General features: G+C 34.8%; 1 protein-coding gene and 1 long non-coding RNA gene across 2 annotated transcripts; both read right to left on the reverse strand.

Moving 5' to 3' along the window:
- Nucleotides 1-6,855: 6,855 nt before the first annotated feature.
- LOC119190171 lies at nt 6,856-8,386 on the reverse strand. Its single transcript, XM_037441451.1, has 3 exons — nt 8,140-8,386; nt 7,466-7,644; nt 6,856-7,174 (listed from the first exon to the last, which is right to left on the reverse strand). The coding sequence occupies exons 1-3, from the start codon at nt 8,329-8,331 to the stop codon at nt 6,874-6,876; spliced, it is 672 nt and encodes a 223-aa protein (XP_037297348.1). The 5' UTR covers nt 8,332-8,386; the 3' UTR covers nt 6,856-6,873.
- Nucleotides 8,387-14,585: 6,199 nt separating this feature from the next.
- LOC119190236 lies at nt 14,586-18,692 on the reverse strand. The gene is made up of 4 exons (XR_005112825.1): nt 18,611-18,692; nt 18,291-18,507; nt 15,355-15,528; nt 14,586-14,953 (listed from the first exon to the last, which is right to left on the reverse strand). It is a non-coding gene; the product is annotated as an uncharacterized LOC119190236 (long non-coding RNA).
- Between the last annotated feature and the right edge of the window lie 2,864 nt (nt 18,693-21,556).

Raw genomic sequence — 21,556 nt, forward strand, 5'->3', positions numbered from 1 at the left:
CTTAAAACAACAAGCTATTTCTCATATTTTCTGTTAGTATATTATTAAACGCAAAAAAATATTAGCCATTAGTATTTTTATTTTCAATATTAGCAGATATATGTGAAAATATTAAGTCAAAAAGTGTTTTAACCTATATTCTTCTTTTTTAGTACGATTACGTTCGATTTATAGTCATTCCTATGAATAAACAAATATACCTAATGTTTATTCTTCCTTTGAAGTACGTAACTATCCCTCGTCCCTCAAAGACATTTTATTTATTTATTGTCAATTTTCCCTTTATTATTAATAACATAAAACGTCTTCAACAATTTAATTTAACCGTCGCTTGTGATGTTCATTTCGGAGCACAAATTATCGACTCGGTTTGATCCCACGCCCGAAATAAAATATCATATTTCCTGTCAGTCGAAGCAAGCTTCAGTGCTCGACTCTTTTTTTCCAAAGCACAGCAGTTTTTTAAGGAACTGCATCACACATGTTTGTTCAACATGCGCAGGCGCAACGCTTTCGTAAGTAGGCGAGTTGTTAGTTTTTTGGCGTCAACGCGGTTATCAAAGCAATGAAACTTGACACATTTTTTCTGATGATGTCAGATATTATTTCGGTAAATGTTATTAAATGTTGGTAGGATATTTTAAAATTTAAACCAATATTTATTACAATACGACGGGAAATTGTGAGCTGCTCATTATCAGTATCCGTACAACAAATTTCCTTTATTAATTTAATACAGGAAGCAACGAATAAGATGGATAACATTCAATTTTCTGAAGTCGAAGAGCCATACTGTACACGTGTCTCGACTACCTCAGAGAAAAACATTTTAAAGTAATAAGACGGTATTGCGCTTAGGTTAGTAAAACCAGAGGTCCCCAAAATAGCCTTATTTTTCGATTATTCTGAAGTTATATTACCTAATAGGTAGGTATTTATAGCTAGTAGAAATCTCTTAACAAGTATAATTTAAAGCATAATATATAAATTAATAATACTTACATCAATTAATAAACATTAAATATTTAATATAGGCACGTCATTACGGAAGTTGCGATTGACTTGTGTAATTAGACGCGCGTTGTGCAGGTTCGTATGAACGGATTATTTAACAAGTTGAGTAATTATTATTTAGTCACAATGGTCGATCATCCATACTACATATTGATCAATAAATGGTAATAATGCCGGTTGCCGTTAGACGAGTGCCAAAGCGTGCTCGCGCACTTAGCAGGCGGCTGTGCTACAGGTGTTGCACCGCTTCTCACGGCCGGTTTCCGCGCCGCTTGCATAACTCGCCCGCACTCGCGCCCGCCTCCGCGCTCGCGACCATTCTAGTTGCACTCAGAAGTCAGCGGTGCTAGCAAGCCGCACACGTAACTTGCCGTAACAGCGCACATTATGCATATAGGACGCATGCGCCGCGTCGGCACACAACTCACACGTTGCACTCGACTTACCGATTTTACACTCAATCACCTACATTTCGCGGCTAGTGTTCTCATTCGCACTCGTATCCGCTCACGTTTTCCGCTTCTTTTAATCTTTTCTCGGTTTAACCTTTGTCTATGTCGCTACAACATGTTATGGAAATCACTTTATAATTATAAGTTATTTAATCATTATGTAATAATTAACAACAGCTGCATTGAATCACACCACCTGGCGGATTAGAGAGGCATTTGATGACATCGATGCCAATCTAAAGTAGTCCATTTGTCAGGTAATTCTACATCTATTGAGCCGAAGCATTGAGCGCTTTGTTCTGCAGCCACAAGATGCACCCAAGTCTCACGTTTCAAATGAAGATGACATGCGCACGAGACATCGCAGATCGACAGATAATCGACTCCCGCTTCCATCAACAAAAGATCAAATTCCGCGAGTGGATTCGGACTTGCAACCATTCCACGGAAGCTGTTGGCGCCAGCTGCCGATCAAATATCAAATGACGTGCAGATAAAGAATTCCTTAATAAGAAAAATGTAAAGTGATATATCGGGCCGAAGCTCGAAATGTTTTCACGCTAAATCGGCCCAAGACACTGGCTTGTTGTAATTCACACCGACTTGTACTTGAATTACACTGAGACTATCTTTCTTCATACACGAAGTATTTGTGATACATGATAGGTATGATATTTTTTTGTAATAATGAACTATAGAGCGGAGTTTACCATACTTACCTAAGCAGTCGAGTGGTATCAATAAAAAACGTCAAAGGTTGTGGGTTTCCCTCATTTGCCTCGTAGTTATAAATGATGTTTACTCTTAAGATACTTCCAGGAAATGAAAAACCTCATTGTAAAATCTTATATCCGAATTATCAGTTTGCGGTATTTCCATCGACTTCTATCCTGTATACTGGTGAGACAATTAACTACCGTATCTTAAAAATAATGTGAGAGATTTTACGCTCTTATCACAATAATATTTACAAGTAGTCACCACAATATTGCATTAATTTTAATTGGATATAGATACGGTTAAAATAAGTATTTTTACATCTAAATATTACATCACGTGCTATTATTACGTATTAACTTTTATTATATTCGAGTGTGTATGTATGTACGAGTATTTTATTTTAAACCTAATGACGTTGAAAGGCTAGGCACGGAAGTCCCACGATCGGAAGTGGGCGACGGTGGCGGGGAGGCAAAAGTGGATATCCGGCAACCTCCACGTCTTTCCGGCCTTTCACTTCCGTTTCGCTATCAGTACGCACCGTATTCTACAGTAAAATTTAGGATATAAATAGCATACCAATCATATTTGTGAAGATAAGAAATTATGGAGCACCCATATATTATTGTAGATAATAAATGGGTAGTGTACGAATAAATGCAGAGACTATGAAGGAGCCTAAAAACTATGCATATCTTATTGGCAGTTATATTTATTTTAGGTATTACTGCATAAAGACACATTGAGAAAAAAATATCTGTTTAACCATTTAAAACTATTACTTACTTAAGGCATTATTAAAAGAAAACTAACAATAACTTGTGGTTAGCATAGTCAAAAGTAATTTTTGGTCCTGCAACACCCAAAAGTAAATATTTACGATTACAACAAATTTATTAATCGAACCCACGGCCTTTTGTATCACATTCACCAAACGCTTCCTCACAGACAGTGAAAAAAACAACAGGTACGATTGTCTCTTCCATTTAAAGGCGAATGGACCTTTAGCACCTAAATACAGAAACATAATAGAATTTCAATTGTACAGGGTATTAGTAATTCTATGAGCGATTCTTGTCACCGTCTAAAATGGTACGTGTAACGTATGTATTTAGTTTAAAGACGGGATAAATTTTAATCATACACAAAAACTGAAAGACTATAAATCCTCGTAGACAACACACTTTCCATGTGAATTAGTTTCCAATGTAGTTTTCAATATAGCTGACAGACTTCATAACAAACTGCAATGTTGTAAAAATAAAGTTTTAAAAGTCGTTAATCTTTCCACCGTGGTAGTTAACGTGGGGATATTGTAAAGTGGCCCTTATATGTTAATACGGCGGAGTGACGGTGTCGTTGTGCCTATAAAATCGTCTGAAGTGTAAACACACGTAAATATCGCGCTGCACGCACTCGTAAAATCTATTTCTTGCGCTGTTGCGGCTCGCAGCAGCCATTCCGGCCGCTTTATACAGGGGACAATCAACATCATTAACACACGTGTCGATGTGATTGGCAGCTCAGGCGGAAGCCCACCTTGTCATTGTTGCGGGGAAACATAATCATTATTACAACATTTACGTTGGATTCCACAGATAACTTGATTGGAGCTGTATGACGCTGACTCCTACAGAACATTATTAATGTGGTAATTGACGTAAGTGTACTGATTCCCAGGTAACAATAGCTATACCGACTAAGGCACCTCGATAAATATTCACGCATTCCTACAATTTCAAAACACAGTGTTTTTCAGGTATATTTTTATAATCCATTTTCTTGTTCGGAAACTCAAACACAGACGGGATCGCTATAACTCCCACGTTTTCTATAGAGAGATAAAAATAATCCGTCTGTTCGGGCGAATGAAATCACTGAGAAAAAAGCTCAAGTATTTTTCACGGTCTGCACGTCAGACGTCTCTCGCATTACGATTTTCACTCATCTATTAGTTTAACACAAAGACGTGACTCATTGACAAATATTTATTATAACAATGCCCGGGAGACAATAAGAAAACTGCTTCCCACCTTGTGCAATCTGCGAGAAACGTGTCAATTTTTATTGTAACATTAGTTCATTAGCATCAACTTTATTCTACGTAATGGTTCCGTATTATAACTGTATGCATGAATTTATATAATTTTTTGTAGCTACAATAATAATTCCCTCAATATTGTAAAAGCTTTTAAAAATATAAAATAATTGGTGCCTACATATTGTAACCTTTCTTTTACATAATGCAAATCACCGAATTAAATTCAACATTATGAGAATTTACAAGCAATAGATATTCTTTAAGATCAAAACAAAAAACCTTCTATTCATCAGATACTTCACGAATATTTGTTTCCTTATGAAAAATACAAGAATCATAGAAATTATAAATATCGATTTGTGTTTCCAAGCATCTTGATTTTAAAAATTATCCACAACGCACGGTGCATTTCCGATACAACCGCATAAAAGTCAATTTTTTCCACAAAATTGCGTGTAATGTTTGCCAAAACCAGAAAGGCCGTGCCACTTACACACACGCTTATGACTTAATAAGCGAGTATGTTCCTGACTCAGGTAGCATTACACAATGTGAAATGGACTCACAAACAAGACTAAAGACAGTCCGCACAAGAAGTTACGCGAATGTAACCTGCTTTTACAGTTTGCGTTCTGATTATATAGGTATAAACGCTGATTATAAGTGTTAATTTCTTGCTTTGATTTCTGTGAAATCACTAACGCTAATATCGGCAGTATTTTTTTCGAAAAGTAACATCAGTGGCGTATTTAGAAACAATCCCCCTTATTCATAGACGTTATTTATCTAAGGACGGAGCATTAGTGTGATAACAAGTCTGGTTCTCGGTGCTGACGGCATGGCAGCCTTCGCAGTGTCTAGACACAGGGCCATTGTGGTTGGCTAATATTGAGATACAACTTGAATCTAGTTGGCTGTCAGATAAACAAAGCTGAGAAACAGACATGTTATCATGGCAATGCTCTATCCATAGATAAATAACGTCTATAAATAAGGGGGAATGTCTATTGATTTCACATAAAAAAAATGCTGAAACGCTGGTAAACTTTGATTGTATGTCCAACTCCCGAAATGAAAATGGTATCTAATAAATTTATTGCATAACGACTTAAACGCCTAAGAAAATAAACATTGCGAACGTATATTTGTTTTGAAACTGTTGTCCGCAGGTATCTGAGCATCAGGTAAAAGTCACGTTCAATGTCAAAGCAAAAACATTAGCATCCGTGTTAAAGCAACAAAATTAAAAAGTAACAACTAAGGTAAACATTAAGATTTAATTTCCAATAGAACGGATGATAATTACAAGTATCTTTTATTATGAGTCGATTTCTTTAGCTATCCTCCTAGGGGCAACTGTTACTACTTATTGCGAGTGTTCGACCATACCTAATATTGTACTGCGATACGCAGTCATTTCAAATTTAAACTAAGTTCATCAACAAAAAAATGCATTCTAATGTGTAAATTTCCAAAAACTCCTTATTAATTAATATTATACCAAAATTGTATGTTTTTTTTATTGTAATTCCATAATGCATCCATAGCACAAGCATCTGCTTTACTGCATAGGTATTTAAGTGTTGGAGACCGATCTAATACCTACATGGTAATAACTTTTTTTATAAGTGGGATGTTTTTTTCTTTAAAAGACGTTCAAACGAGTGATATCGTAACAGAAGTTAAGGTGGTAGCTCAAGGTCCATTTTCATATATTTTGTTTCGGCTTTAATCTGGGCCGAAATATCCATGATTATTAATTATTTTTACGTTTTTCTTTCAACTGCGAGAACTAATCACTAACTAGACGTGAATTTAAATTCTTTACTTGCCAATACTTGTTTAGTTACCCAGATTAAAGCCGAAACAAAATGTATGAAAATGGACCTTGAGCTACCACCTTAAGAACTATACTGGAACTACTGATACCAGATCTTTCATATAAAAGCAGCCGTTTGGGTAGGTAGGATCGCAACATCTATTTCTATTGTCAACCAGCATTATGGTGCACCGTTATGTTTCAATTTGAAGATCATTAATAAGAACACTAATAAGGAACTACGTGATTTACGTTTAATTGTGAAGGTACTTGACGAAAAATTTTGTTAATTTAACTCAATAGAATAACAGCTACAAGAAGTAAACACGCGTAATCAACAATAAGAACGAATAGTAAATACTTCTGGGCCAGGACAACGAGCACAGTACTTAAAGTAATTCAAAGTTCTGTATGGTATTGCTACTGTTTATGGCAGTAGTTTCGCTTATCATCAGATCGTCTCCTCATTCAACTGCAATAAAAAATAGTACGGGATTTAATAATTATATTTAAGTACCTAATAAATTTACGCATATTATTCAGTTTTATTAACATGTAAGTAATCAAAGTGTATCGTGTAAAGAAGTTAAACTTAACTTCATAGAAAAGCAGGGCTTCGACCTCTTTTACACGTGCAAAGTGTAGTCAAATATGATCGCAGATTTAAAATTATAATATGAAAGAACGTTAGAGCAGGTTTATTCTTGAATCTTGACAATGACAATGGACACGGGACGCTAATAGTTCAATCATTGTTTGGTCGTAAAGTTCATGGCAAACTACATTGATGTCTTAAAATAAATAATCAGTTTTAAAATGAGCATAATTTATTCCCCTTCTCCCAAATATGGCGATACATACTTCAAGAATTTAACGTGAACCGGTACGATAAAATGACCTGTGACACAATCTCGCATGTGAGCGGCGGCTACTTGAAGTCCAAAGAAGCTATATGGCACAGGGCTTTGGTTCCGAGGGATAGCTCTGACGAACAGTTCTCCTTTTAGTCCTGGGGCCAATCGGAATCGAGTGCGGGGATAGCACTTCCAACTAGCGCCTAATCGAGCAGTTTCATCCCACAGACCACAACAATGGAGGTATATAGTACGTGGACAACTATTCCACACCCTGGCACATAAAAAAAAACATACATACAAATCAACAACTATTTTCCGTGTCTTTTATTCTAAGAATCTTACGGAAAGACCCAATCAGTTAATTACCGGGAATTTATTTATATTATATTCTCGAAAACTATATAAGTAGATAACAACAAATACAGATAGTATAATTCTTGGAACTTCATATTCTTGCGTTTTTAATTTACCTATTGCAATTCTACAAGTTCACTTTTTAAATTGCATTAGCCATTACGTTGTTACACAATATAACCTACAAAGTAAGTTGGACAACAAGTACCACAATTGTCTAATAACTTCTTTTTCGTCGATTTCAAAATACAACTTGTTCGGAGACCACGCAATTGTTAATGGGTGTAGTGGTATTGGCGAAGACGGTTTCCCTGATGGAAATTGTATCCATGGCTCATTTGCCGGGTTTTTTTCTTTACGAGCTAATATTATGTCTTTAACTGAAATCTGAAATTTAAAATAATTGTGGTTTTTATTGTCAGTGTGCTTAATTATATTAGATTTATTGACGCCTATAAGCAATATTCTCCTTAAAGGTTATGTAAATGTACTCCACAATCATCTATGAAGTCATCATCATCATTTCAGCCGAGAATCGTCCACTGCTGGACATATCGCCCATTGAGCGCCACAGGGACCGGTTCTGGGCCGCCCTCATCCATTCGACTCCGGCGACCCTCACCAGATCGTTGGTTCATCCCGTGGGGGGCCTGCCTACGCTGCGTCTCCCGGTTCGTGGTCGCCACTTCAGAACATTTCCGCCCCAACGGCATAGCTCCACACAACGCCCCAACATATATGGAGTAGAGCCATAAATGTTAATAGACACTAAAGTATATAAAAATATATAATATATATGTAAGTAGAATGCATAAAACTTAATAAACATTTGAAATACACATTGCACCACCATATATATTGTTCGGAATATGTACAACATACATTATTTTCATCGATTTTTTCGCGTGGATTACTCTTTACTATTGGTGGCAAAGCAGTCCGCTGATCCGATTCATTTGTATCACTTTTAGAGGCCATATCATGTTCAACGAACGTATTAAGGCAAAATCGTTGTAAAAGTATATTAAAAATCTCATAAGAAAATATATTGAATAAATTTGTAAAATATACCATAACAAAAATATGTTAGCTTGACAAGTATTATACACAAATGAGGTATGCTCGAAAAATAAAACAGCCACATGGAAAAAAGTGTTGTTTATATAATACGTAATACTCTATGTAGTGAACCTATTCTTATACGTTAACAAAAATGTGTAATATATTTTTAGCGGAAAACTTCGGTAAACAACGCACTACACGAAGGTCAAATTAAGATGTATACCTACTTAAATTCAATTGTATATCCAATACATATACAAGATACACAAACAGTGGACAGATCACTGTCATCAGTGATGCTTATGATTTCAATAACTTAAGGGTTGCATGAAGTGGTCGACGATGAAAAGCATGTCTACGTGTAGCAATAACCAAATATGACCTGAAAATTTTACATCTAATAAATAAGTTTTTCTTCGCAACCTACTCCCGCGTGGACAATGATCGTAATACTGTAACAATTATTTAAAATTGGCTTTGTTAAGCTCTTTGCAAATTAATTTCTCAAAAATATATTTTTTCGAAACCGGTTTAAAGAAAGATTTTTTTTAATTATATTACGTGACAACTAAATTAAACTGGAAAGCATTAGTAGCGCTAAAAGAATTTATTACTGCTTTTTTGTACTGTGAACTTATTTGCAACTATCATTAGAACTCTTAACTGATACAGTTTAATGCCATAAAATAAATTGATACCATAACTGATTCACGCGTAGAGAAGCGAAGGGACATTATATTGTATAATGCACAATTCAAAAAGTATTATTGCCGTGAAAGCGTTGCAGTGGTGAGACACGGTTGCGCAGTCGCCGCGACGCGTGACGATGACTCCTGAGGGAGCGGAAGTCTTGCGCACTTCCGCCCGCCGATGCACGATCCGAAGATCCGGTCCACTTGTGCGAGCACACTATTAAACACTGCAATGAATAACTTTCTTCACTCATTACCTTGATTAAAGCATTCCATTCATATGCTGAAATCTGTTGTTGCGTTCCGAAATTGAAAAAAAAATTGGTTGAGATAGCAGCACAAAAATATTATAGTATTTTGACAGTTCAATTTCACCATTTATGACCAGAACCTGCAACACGAAGATCTATTAGCTCAAACATTACATATAAATTCAGATTTGGTGAAACTAATGTCGTCCTTTCACTGAATAGTTAGTAACAAAAAAGTCCTTGTGTAGATTAGTATTACAATCATACCTTTCGAGGTCACTGAATGTAGTGAATTCATAAGACTAATTACTGTTATGAAACGTATCTTTAACGATTAATTTCTGCTAGTCCTGAAACGATTGAATCTGATTGTAGTTATGCGTTCGTCTTTAACACGTTCACTGCGTTACGGGAAGTATTTGGTTGTAATTGAGTTCTGCTCTGTGCGGCAGCTAGTTGCCCTTGTTTTGCACTCCGTGCGGGGGTGATTTTTTTAAGTATTCGTACACGTAAAGAAGAGACGCCTATATTGCCGGTGTCCTTGCTTGAAATATATTAAAATTTACGAATAAAAATGTACGGGAATTATTTTTTCGTAACGCACAGAAAGGTAATTATTTTACTATAGTGCGATACGGGAACTATTTGGCCGAATCCTAAACCCCGTACGGGGTTTCTTAAGTTAGTCGTAGTGCTGTGCCCAGTTAATACATTTTTACAGAACGCAATATTTTATTCGTCACGCCTAAGTAGGTAAATTGTACATAAACAATGAAATGTTCACGTAAAAAACTTATTATGGGGAAAGGTGTAAAGACAGGAGGTAAAGAGACTAGAAACATTATTGTGCGGAGTACTGGTTCCAGTTTACCGAATCCCAAACCATCTACATTTGATTTCATAATGCACAAAAGTCCTATTAATGTGGTAGCAACTGTATTGTTATTTTTTCAGTTACATTTTTTCTGTTGATTGTTGTGTCAAATAAATAATTACGATATCTTTTGTTATGGAGAAAATTTTACATAAGTTAATATTGTTAAAAGAAACGTTATATTTTTTTATTCATAAATATTTTAAGCATTCCTACCACTATGCTTTTAGGCTTCAGTAAAAGTTATATTCATAACTGAATTAGATCTCAAAAGTTTCTATTAGTCGTGATTATGCAGGATTTTATGTAAAGAATTATTAAAGCTTATATTATTTCATGGTATGGTAACCTGTACTGTTACTTTTTTTTTGTTATTTTTTACTTATTGCACCCCATCCCTATCAATATGACTGTTGTATGCGCCACGACAAGTATTTTCCCGTAAAATCAACCATTTCCAAAAATACCTGTAACTTTTAAGATATTACTTAGAACCCCGTGCGACTGCAGCTGTGTATACACAAGGATGTAATCTATTAATTGGTACAGCAAAAAAAATCAGCTATGGACTCTCCATGTCTCTGTGGGGGTTTGAAATCAGGACTACGTACGGGAAAATAGACGTCGTAACGCATATCAGGCATTCTTGATACGGGAAGTATGTGACTTGTACAGCACTGGCAGTAAGTTTTAATCTAGCGCAGGCGCAGTGAACGTGTTAAATTTGTTGATTGTAAGCCCACTATACTTCACCACTGCCCTCAAAACGTCTTAAACATGAGGCGTCTCGTATTTGATTGTAGTCTACTACTATTATAATGATAATGGAATCATATATAATGATAAAGATTGTATAATAACGGGCAGTAAATCTTTGAAATTGCAAAACGAATTCGAAAAATGTTTCACAAACAGCAAGTTGAACAGGCGGAGCTGTGAAGAAAAGTATTTTTTTAATTTATCATGTTAATATCATGGCTATGCATAAAACCTATCAAATTACCTTCTAAAGCAACGTAATTTGTTTTTGATGATTATTCTTATTAATTGGTTTCATAATACTTCAGAAACCAAAACATAGTAAATACACTTATTTTTTAAAAATACATAATATTCTAATTTTAAACATTATCCTACCAAACGTGGGTGCAATAATATATCTATGCACTCACCAACCGCGCTGAACATATCTATTTTCGCGCTGTTCAAATCATCTCGAACATCGATCATCTCTGCGATTCTCTCGGCGGTTTGACATTAAACTGCCTCTAGCTCAGGTCCCCAAATAGACACTTATTATTTTTTAAACATCTGATTGTAAGTTAAATTTAATGTTAAAACGAAATGAATGTGACTTAAGGAGTTGTTATAAAAAGTCGTAAAGAAGTACTTACCAGTTTTAGTCAATATAACTACGCTTTAACTATCATTTTTCATAAAGAACGGGTATGAGAACTTTATTACGTATGAGAAAAAGTTAAAATGATAATCATGTTTCGTTTCTTTTTATCTTCCCTTAAGTCCTATTCAGTTACTTACCCAGCTTATTTTTCATGTGTTTAAGAAGTCAAAATGCTTTAACGGCAATCTTAACGGGAATCATCAAAATTAAGCCACTAACATCTGTAAAATATTATTCCATCACTATTTACAATTCTGTCGGATCAATTAGTCCTCTCCTACATGTAACTCAAAAGCAAAAACTGATTACGTAACCAATGAATATTATCGTGAATAATCAAACGGCGCTGTAATCAGTTTTGTTAGGAATTAAACCCAGCGTTCCCGGTAGACTAAACAATGAGATCAGCTGACTTATTGCGGGTACAACACTAATGCCGCCAACGACATTGATTCCCATTTTGTAATTTGCTTTTAGTGTGTTTATTTTATGTCTAATAAGCTTGAGCAGAGATAAGGTGCATTAAAGTTTTTATTGTGAAATTACACGTTGTTTTTTTGACACAAATGGCGCATTAAACAGTTAGTAACTTTAGTTTAATCAGTAGGTCGTTTTGTTTTATTGATTTGGTCAGTAATCCAATCATTTTAAGCACTTTGTGTACCATAACGTATATTTTGAGAGTACCTACTGCTCATCCATATTTCTCATTAATAAAAAGAAAATCAAATTATAAGAGATTGGCTCTTCCGTTAAAGAAATATTAACTTTGTGCGAAAGTCCCATGCTATTTATAAGAATGTCCAATACATAATAAGGATCATCCAATATACGAGTATTATATAATACTATTTATTTATTGTTATCATCAGATAACAAACAGCGGCACAATATTAAAATAAACCGAAATAAATAATATACTATTTAAAATATTTATTTATTTTAAAATCCTTATTTACAGAGCTTGGTATAATATTATTATTCTCATAGTCAGTACAAATTTCTGATTGATTTTATCTCCCGATGTTTAGGTTTAGCATTCGCTTCGTTACTATGTGGCATTAGTTATAAAAAGATATAGATATATTTTTTTCTTACTATATAATATAAATAATATAATGTGTTACTAGATAGCAGATTTTTTATATGTGAGGGTGCGTTAGGCTTGGTATCACATATATAGAGAATGAAAGGTTTCTAACAGAAGTACTCTACATTTCTATCGTCAAGTAGGAAATACAATTTTGGTCTGAATTTAAGTATACCGTAGACTTAATTACTTATTGATTTATATGTTCAATAACGTTCCACGCAGTTTTTATCATTAAATATTGCGTGTTTCAGTTTTCAGGTTTACAGCGTATAGGAAGTCGAGACGATTACTACCACGCAAGCAGCTTGTTCTTCTCTCTGCAAATGTACTAGAGTAATATGTTGTTTGTAAGTATTCATTATTTTGGATTCCTATTCCTCTTATTATCATAATCAAAAACTTTATGATACTCTCACGCATTAGAATTAAAATTATGACGCATCAGTAGAGAGCGGTTTAGCAACAATTTAGGTATAATATGGATAAACTTGAATTTTCCAAGAAAGCTAGACTCACCTGAGGTGTGGAATGAAGGGAGGAGGTGAAGTAACGGATGACTGTCTGTGGGAACGGCCGCCACTTCCGGTCCGCTCTACTCGTGCGCCTCAACACTCTGAGCTATTTCCTTTACGTAGGGTAACCCGAGCTCGTTGTTGCATTGAGACATGATTCATCTTTTAAAAGACTGTATTATATATCCTTGTTGTATTTTTTATCGAGTTAATTTGTCCTTATTTCTTGATGAGGTGCTTCGTCAATTGTAGGTATAATTTTTATTGAGCAAATTGCTAGGTTTGTTATAGTGTTACCTGAGTCCGTTATATAGCTCATTTTATTTATTTTTCTTATATGTATGTCATTGTTTTCTATTCATATATGTTTCATACATAAAATAATATAATTCTTAAATTATAAAACCGCAGCATTAAACATATTCGTTGACTGTGGAAATAGGCCGATTCGAATCGGGGTATTTCTCTACACAAAAAATCATTATACTATAACTGTAATATGAAGCGTGCTAATGTATATAATGCATATGATCTGGTTAGTGCGGATTCCGGAGTAACAAATATGGTTTTCCCCTTTTCTAATTCCTATTCCTTTCCTTAAGGATGGTAACTCATACACGATTATGGAAAGTTTGGTGTCCCTACACTTATAAACGGATCACGTCAGTTGCACAACAGCACAGTGTTGCAATATCATCGTTTCAAACCAGTTTTACCATGATATATTGTAAGAAGGCAAAAGGATATAGCTGATAGAGGTATATAATATATCTATAGATGTAAAGAGTCTTATAAAGATATATTGTGGATACGATTACCATTATACTCTTTTTATAAAGTAGGTATTAACATAATTAATTCGAAATTTAATAACAAATAAGATATATGAAGATGTTGCAGGTGGGTTTACCATATTTATATATTCGTTTCGGCAGCATAGAGTATACATCCAGTGTGAACTAGGTAGTTTTGTGATCGATACATAGACTGGCGAACAATTTAGGTGACTTCTATGGTCATGATGATGGTGCATCCTTCAGATGAGATGACTATGGATTGGTAAGCCTAAAGCTGAATGTCAAGCAGGCAATAAATAGTTTGGTTTTATCTTGGTTTTACCTAATTAATGGCTATAGATTATATCTATATCAAAAACTACAATCTTTCGACATAAAATCACAATTAGTAAGGGCTTCGTTGTTGTTTTGACTGATAAATATAATACAAAGAGCAGTATTTGTTCATACGTTTTATTACCGTACTTTTACTGTACGTTTATTACATCATACCTCGTATTATACGAGAAAATTTTTGGGCCGTTTTCCTCATAAATCGTTACAACGAAAAATTTATTGCAATTCATGCTACAAACCATACTAGCATTATGTTGCATGGTGCACCCCACGGAACAATGAATTCTAAATAGTAAATGAAAGACGAACTAAGTGTTTAATCTTTAATTATGATCAGTAAAACAATATAACCTACACACGTGACTTTCAAGCCATAAAAGAAATAAGTAATCATATAATATAATTGCATCTCAGAACGACCTAAATAGCTTGAAAGCTTAATGCATGTAAGTGATTGAGCAAGACCGTTGACCGTTGCGGCGAGTGCGCGCTACGGCCAGTCCGGCGCTCCAGCGGTCTTGCTGTTATCGACCGGAAGCGGCCGGCGGAAGCATGCAATCTCAACCAATTGGACGGGCAAGCTGTCACGCCGCGCGCACATGCCCCCTGCGCTCCACTTGCTCTACCGACTCTTGCGCATCTACTTGTTACACGTATGACGTACTACACATGGTATTCTATAAAACATTATATTATTACAGGAATAGATAGCTGATGATGAAGCTGTTACAGAGAAAATACTAATTTCATACATCTTGTTTGATAGGTATATACTATGATGCATGTGTATTAAAACTGTTCAACAGCTCTCATCGCATAACAAACGTCATATTTTTTCTTAATGCCAATCAATAATACTTTAAAACCAGACAATATGGAAGTGGGATCTAATATCTTGGTATCAAAAAATAACCTTTCCAGCCATATAAGGATATCGCTAGAAGTTGTAGATAAATGTCTACTCTAACTCGTTAATTGCATTATTTATTAGAATAACATAGATCATATTTTCATTTGGGAAATAAACCAGATGTATATATATATATATAAACTAATAAAATGGTTTGTTTATTCTTACCGTATCCACGAAATATTTTTTTTATTATTCTAGAGGTTAGGCTAGGACCTATTCTCATTCTTGGTCAGATTTAAAAAGTGTGCAAAATTTACATTGGCTTTGTGTTGTGATAAACGATTCGTCTACGAAGGCGGTTAAATGTTCTAAGGTTAAAATAATTCGCACCGTTGACAACTGAAACAAGTGGAAAGTAATTAGCTTGATTTAATTAAGAGAATAAGCGGAATATATCACCATGTAATTTTATTGGAAATTATCTTTTTTGCCTTGCTCATACGTCTAAGTAATAAAGCAACATATTACACTTGTACCGCTCCTTACTAGTTCATTGATTGTGTAGTTTAAGTGATTCTGAGTCCGAATGAGGTATTACATAATACCAGGCAAATTTACACTCGCCTTAAATGCAACTACGAAATTTTCATACCAGTCACTATTTCGACAACCGTCGTTTTAGGATGTGGACGCAAAGGACTTAGCACGTCTCAAACTTTGTCTACGCTTTGAAAACGAATGTATATACATAACTTTGACGACGAAATAGACATATTTAAAATAATATATCTACACTTATATTTATACTTTACATGATCAAATACCATAGCCTATGACGATAGCCTAGTTGGGGAAGCGACGATAGCCTAGTTGGGTGTGGAACGGACTGTCGAGACAAATGTCCGCAGGTTCAAATCCCAAGGGCACACACCTCTGACTTTTCTAAAAAATCATGTGTGTATTCTTTGTGAATTTATCGTTCGCTTTAACGGTGAAGGAAAACATCGTGAGGAAACCTGCACATCTGAGAAGTTCTCTATAGGAATTTCGAAGGTGTGTGAAGTCTACCAATCCGCACTAGGCCAGCGTGATGGACTAAGGCTTAATCCCTCTCAGTAGTAGAGGAGGCCCGTGCTCAGCAGTGGGCAAGTATATAATACAGGGCTGATATTATTATTATTATTATGTTGTATCTTTCCTGCGGGAAATCACGGCATAAAGGCCGGTCCTTTTGGAAGGCTTGCGTGGGGACATGGATCCAACACGTAGAGGCCCCTTTAAGATACATTACTCTAGTTGGGGTTTATACACCTTGCGAGTACTCTCTCTGTCTGTACTTATAGAGGAAATACAGCCAAAGACAGCGCTTGCAAGGTGCAGGGACTATTGCAGAAAAGATTATTATTATTATTATTATCAAATATATTAAATTATTTTAATAACTAATGTCAGTAGGTACAAAGTTAAACACAAAAGTTAGAATATAAGTTTTAAATTCTTGACGTAGATACTTGATAAAAATGTTATTAATACTAATAAATTATAAAACACTACTATGCTAATACAAACTCATGCTATTAAGTCTAAAACTAAGCTAGATCGTAATTTGAACCCATATTGGCAACTTAGATACAGGCTTTGCCTAGTTTGGGGCTTCTATTAAATAAAGTTTTAAAATTTCTGTGTAAACACAAACAATTTTATGTCAATGTCAGTTTCATGTGAAAAATATTGTTGCTAATTCAATGTGCCCAATAAACATTATTATTTATTTATTTATTTATTTACTATAATAGGAACATCAACAGTACATATATTCAACAGTCTAATACACTTTACACAGGCTTAATAACTAATACATGTACCAATTAAAGATGTACACAACATTGCTTGAGAAAATTGCATACTTAGCTTAACCGCGAATAACTGAGGAATACAATATAATATAAATGTTATAACATGCCATTAAAAAGAACTTCTACATTTTTTTATAAATCTATTAAGGGAATCGAAAAATATATCAATATCTGGCACTTTTGTACAAACTTCATTATAGGTAGCGGAAATCCTACGTATGGGCGAATGATATCCAATGTTTGTTCGGCTTTGTAGTAGGTGGAAGAGTTCTGTTCGCGGCTGCCTGGGGAGCCGGTGTGGTATTGATAACCCAAAGCGCTCCAATAAGTGCTCACACCGAGAAAACCCATTGAGACATCTGTACAAAAATACAAGATCATGCTGCCTCCGTCTATTTCGTAAAGAAGTCATATTAAAGAAAGCGAGACGATCTTCATAAGGACATCGGTGTGAGATACCTTGTGAGGTGAACGCTAAGTGTCTCGTGAATGCACGTTGTACAGATTCTATGCGTTGGGAATGCACTGAATAAAATGGATTCCAAACAACACTAGCGAATTCTAAGCGGCTACGAACCAAGGAATTAAACAATAAAATCTTTGTTGAAGGGTGAAATGTCTTTGCGTTTCTCTTTACAAACGCTAACATCTGTGACGCAGCATTAACAACCTGAGAGATGTGACACGTGAATTTTAATTTGCTGTCGAGAATAACACCAAGATCTCGCATTTCAGAGGTTATCACTAGTTGTTCGTTGCTAATGTTGTAAGATGACAATATTGGATGCGTTTTTTTTGTGTACCGATTATAGGAACATTTGGTCGAATTTAATACCATACAATTAGTGTCACACCATGACTTGATGTTATCAAGGTCTGACTGGATCAGTTCAGTGTCATTGTGTGTCTTTATTGTTTTATAAATTTTAAGATCGTCAGCAAAAAGTGCATAATTACAGTGACGAATGTAAGAGGTAATATCGTTGACATACACTATAAATAGAAGGCGGCCCAAATATTATTATAATGTTTATTTTTTTATATATGGTTTATAATAAAAAAACATGATTATATATATATTATTATAATTATGAATAAGGATCTTTAATACAAGATATATTAATTAGGTAATATAAAATCGACTCATGTCCATTGTTCAATCATTTTCAGTTATAAATAGTTCAGATACACAAATACCGCCAGCTTACCAAGTTAATTGCATTATTAAATACGTACGTGTAAATGTATAGTAAAATATAGACTTACTTAATAGATCTAAACGAATATTTCAACACAAGTACTTACATTAACGCGTTTCCACCCACAAGAAGCGGAACCGGCAGTAAATTTCGCCATTATAATATGAACCTTTATGCTTCCGATTGTGCTTCGTAACTTCAATGGGAGAAAGGGAAGTGAAACATTCAATGAAGGTTCTTAGTAAATTGGCCGTTCATTCATCTGACATTGACCTCTAGAACGGTCGACGAGGCCTCTTCTCCATACATATTCATTACTTCATCTGCATATTAATGAAGCAAAAGATGAGGATATAACAAGTATATAATATATGTATTTATCTGCCCACACAAATATCCTCACGAATAAATAATGTACCTACGTACCTACATACAAAAATACATTTAAGTAAAATCCACTGTAGTTATTTTACTCATAGTTATGAACGCAGAGGCCATGCAAAAACAAAAGAAAACTTATCACAAGACGTGAAAACCTCGTTGTATGTATGGATGCAAAGAGTTAAAACAGGATGCATGTAAAAAATTATTTCATGCGGATCAGAGCAGTGTGTACGTACACATATACAGAAGAATGTATATTTTAAATTATAATTGAAACATCCCAATAAACGTAATGTATGCATTAGTGAGTTATAAAAAATGCTTAATTAAATGTTACCTGCTCCATCAATTCCAAGAAACGAGTTTTTATCACTTCCTTCGCAATCCGAACAAAGTAATTGTGGTCGGGGCAGCGGCAGAGCGGTTCGCGGCTACACACAAGTTCCGCGTGACCTTCGCCACCGTCTGAATGCTCGCATGTATACGTAAAAAGCTGTGATCGTCCTCCACACAATATGTGGATACGTAAAAAATTAAAAGTAATATGTGATCGGAAAGTCCAGAGTCATCTCGTTTTCAGAATAACACTTGCAGAACCGGTCTAGAACACGACGCCAAATATCAACATGTTTCCTTCCTCGTCCGTCCATAAGCGTCGATTGCTCGATGTTTTTTTTTTCGAAGCTAATATTCGAATTATAGAAACATATTATATTTTATGTCTTCTGTACGTACGTTAATGATTTATGTCGCACGTTGACTAAAAATATATAGGTAAGTACCTATTAGACTTATTCAATAATCTATGGCATTTGCTTATTTCTGTAATTTATATTTAAATATATGATTTTCATTTTATGATTTAAAAAACCGTTACGAACGCAGCCCCGTGTCGGACCCAAAAATATTTTTCGTCCGGTTCCGAGAATCACCGTGACTTCACCGCACATCACTCTCGAGTGCAGGTTTGTAAACAATACATTTTTTTACATATTGTACAGTACTGGTTAAGAGTCGGTGTTGTTGGAATCTCACCCACACACTACAATATCGACCTACCGTCAACAGTAGCAATCTATGTAGATGTAGTATATATGTGTATCTACTATGTAGATTTTAATCGTGAAATGCTTTGATCGATATTTTTGGGATAAAAGTAAGATATTTAACTTTCAAAGATTTCTTACAATTTCCTAGTACAGCTTGTGTTGACTACGACTTACTTAGTACAAGGTTCGAACTCAGATCCTAATAATCTCTTATGAGGGTTTTTGCATTTTAACAAATCATATCTCCATTGTTATAATTATGTCATATATGAAACAGGATAAATTGAAACATTGACAAGTTAGAGATACAGTTGCATCTTTCTGCCTCTCAGTTCCATTATGTTTGTGTCGGTTAAATTAAAATTAAAAATAATATCATAATTATTTACAGAATTGTGTAAAACTAATAAGTTTATAAGGCAGTATCATTACAGAAGTGCAGTTATATAGGTACGACTCTACATTTTTTTTATCAGAGCGAAGTGTGCGCGTCTGCCAGTATCAAGTTATGATTTTGTATAAAATTTTAGCTCAATTTCTCTTAAATTAGGCGTTTTATGTAAATAAGGAGTCCTAGCCTCACCACGATTCAATTACAATCTAAGTAACGCAGTGGCTTACTTACCAAAACTTTATCTAGGAGGCAAATTGAAATCACATGTTTACTATTACCAATCAACGTATTTCAATTCACTTCATTTAAACACTTCATTAGAACTATACTTAACAAAATAAACAATAGCATCCTAATATATCTGGATGTAATACTAAAATAATAAATATAAAACAAGACCCTCATGGTGTTTCTAAGTTCCCGTCAAATTCTGACTCTACATTATCTCAAAGGCAATGTCTAATAATTCCATGATCCAGTACCCACCTAAAATAATATTATCATTAATTGCAGTTTCCAAATGAAATCTGAATAATAATAATTGTTGATAAATCATTCTGTTTCTCTTCTTAAAATGCTTTAAGAAGAGGACCAGAATGATCTATGCTAAATGGCACATAAAAGGGCTTTTGTTTAGATTAATCTCCTTTTCGCATAAAATTGGTTACGTACATACTATGACACGTACTAAGGAAACATCTGAAGTAACACTTACTTTGTTCAAATGTCAACCTTTGCTTTTCATAGATATAATATTATGATCTTACAGTTATTTAACGTTGCAGATAGTTATTATTTCCTTAGGAATAGCTAAAACCAATTCAGACCTGTCTGCAATGACATAATATTGTTTTGACTTTAGCGAAAGTCATGTAAAATATTTCGAATAGGCGGCATGTTCGCCAATACTGCATCTGGTATTACAATAGCATAATGACATTTTCGACCTGTGCTTGGATACTGCTTGCAAACTACGTGTAAATGCATTTGTTGAATGTTATTGATGACGTACGCAGGTCGCAGGCAGGTCGAGCTGCCTCGTAGAATTAATACCGATAAAATGTCAGTCAGTAGATTATTTTTTATTGGTAAATACTAGGTGGTAGGTAAAATGCGATATCTATTTATACCGTTGAAGGACATTTTGGCCAGTGTCAATACTATTTTAAAACTTAACATCCAATGTCTTAGGATGACAAATAGCAGTACCTTGTAATTTAAAGGGGTGACACTTACTATCAGACGAGCGGAATATTCATCGCGTCTTTAATTTTTTCTATCATATACAAAGCTGTTTAAATTACTTGTTTCTACAGTTCGGTTTTTGGATATTCTCCAATATAATGATATGTCTAGCTCATTATCGGTTATATTGGTTCTCCTAAACTTACGACAACGCCGCCCATGTTACATTTTCGGGCTCCAATCCAGACTTCCCCATAAAAAATGATAAGCGTGAGCTTCCTTCGCTCCATGCAAACCTGTAACAATGCGCAGTGATGAACGGGTTCATGTACATCAGTACATCAACAATGTTATTGTGTT

The sequence above is a fragment of the Manduca sexta genome, chromosome 22 (assembly GCF_014839805.1).
Source record: "Manduca sexta isolate Smith_Timp_Sample1 chromosome 22, JHU_Msex_v1.0, whole genome shotgun sequence".
Classification (NCBI taxonomy): Eukaryota; Metazoa; Arthropoda; class Insecta; order Lepidoptera; family Sphingidae; genus Manduca; species Manduca sexta.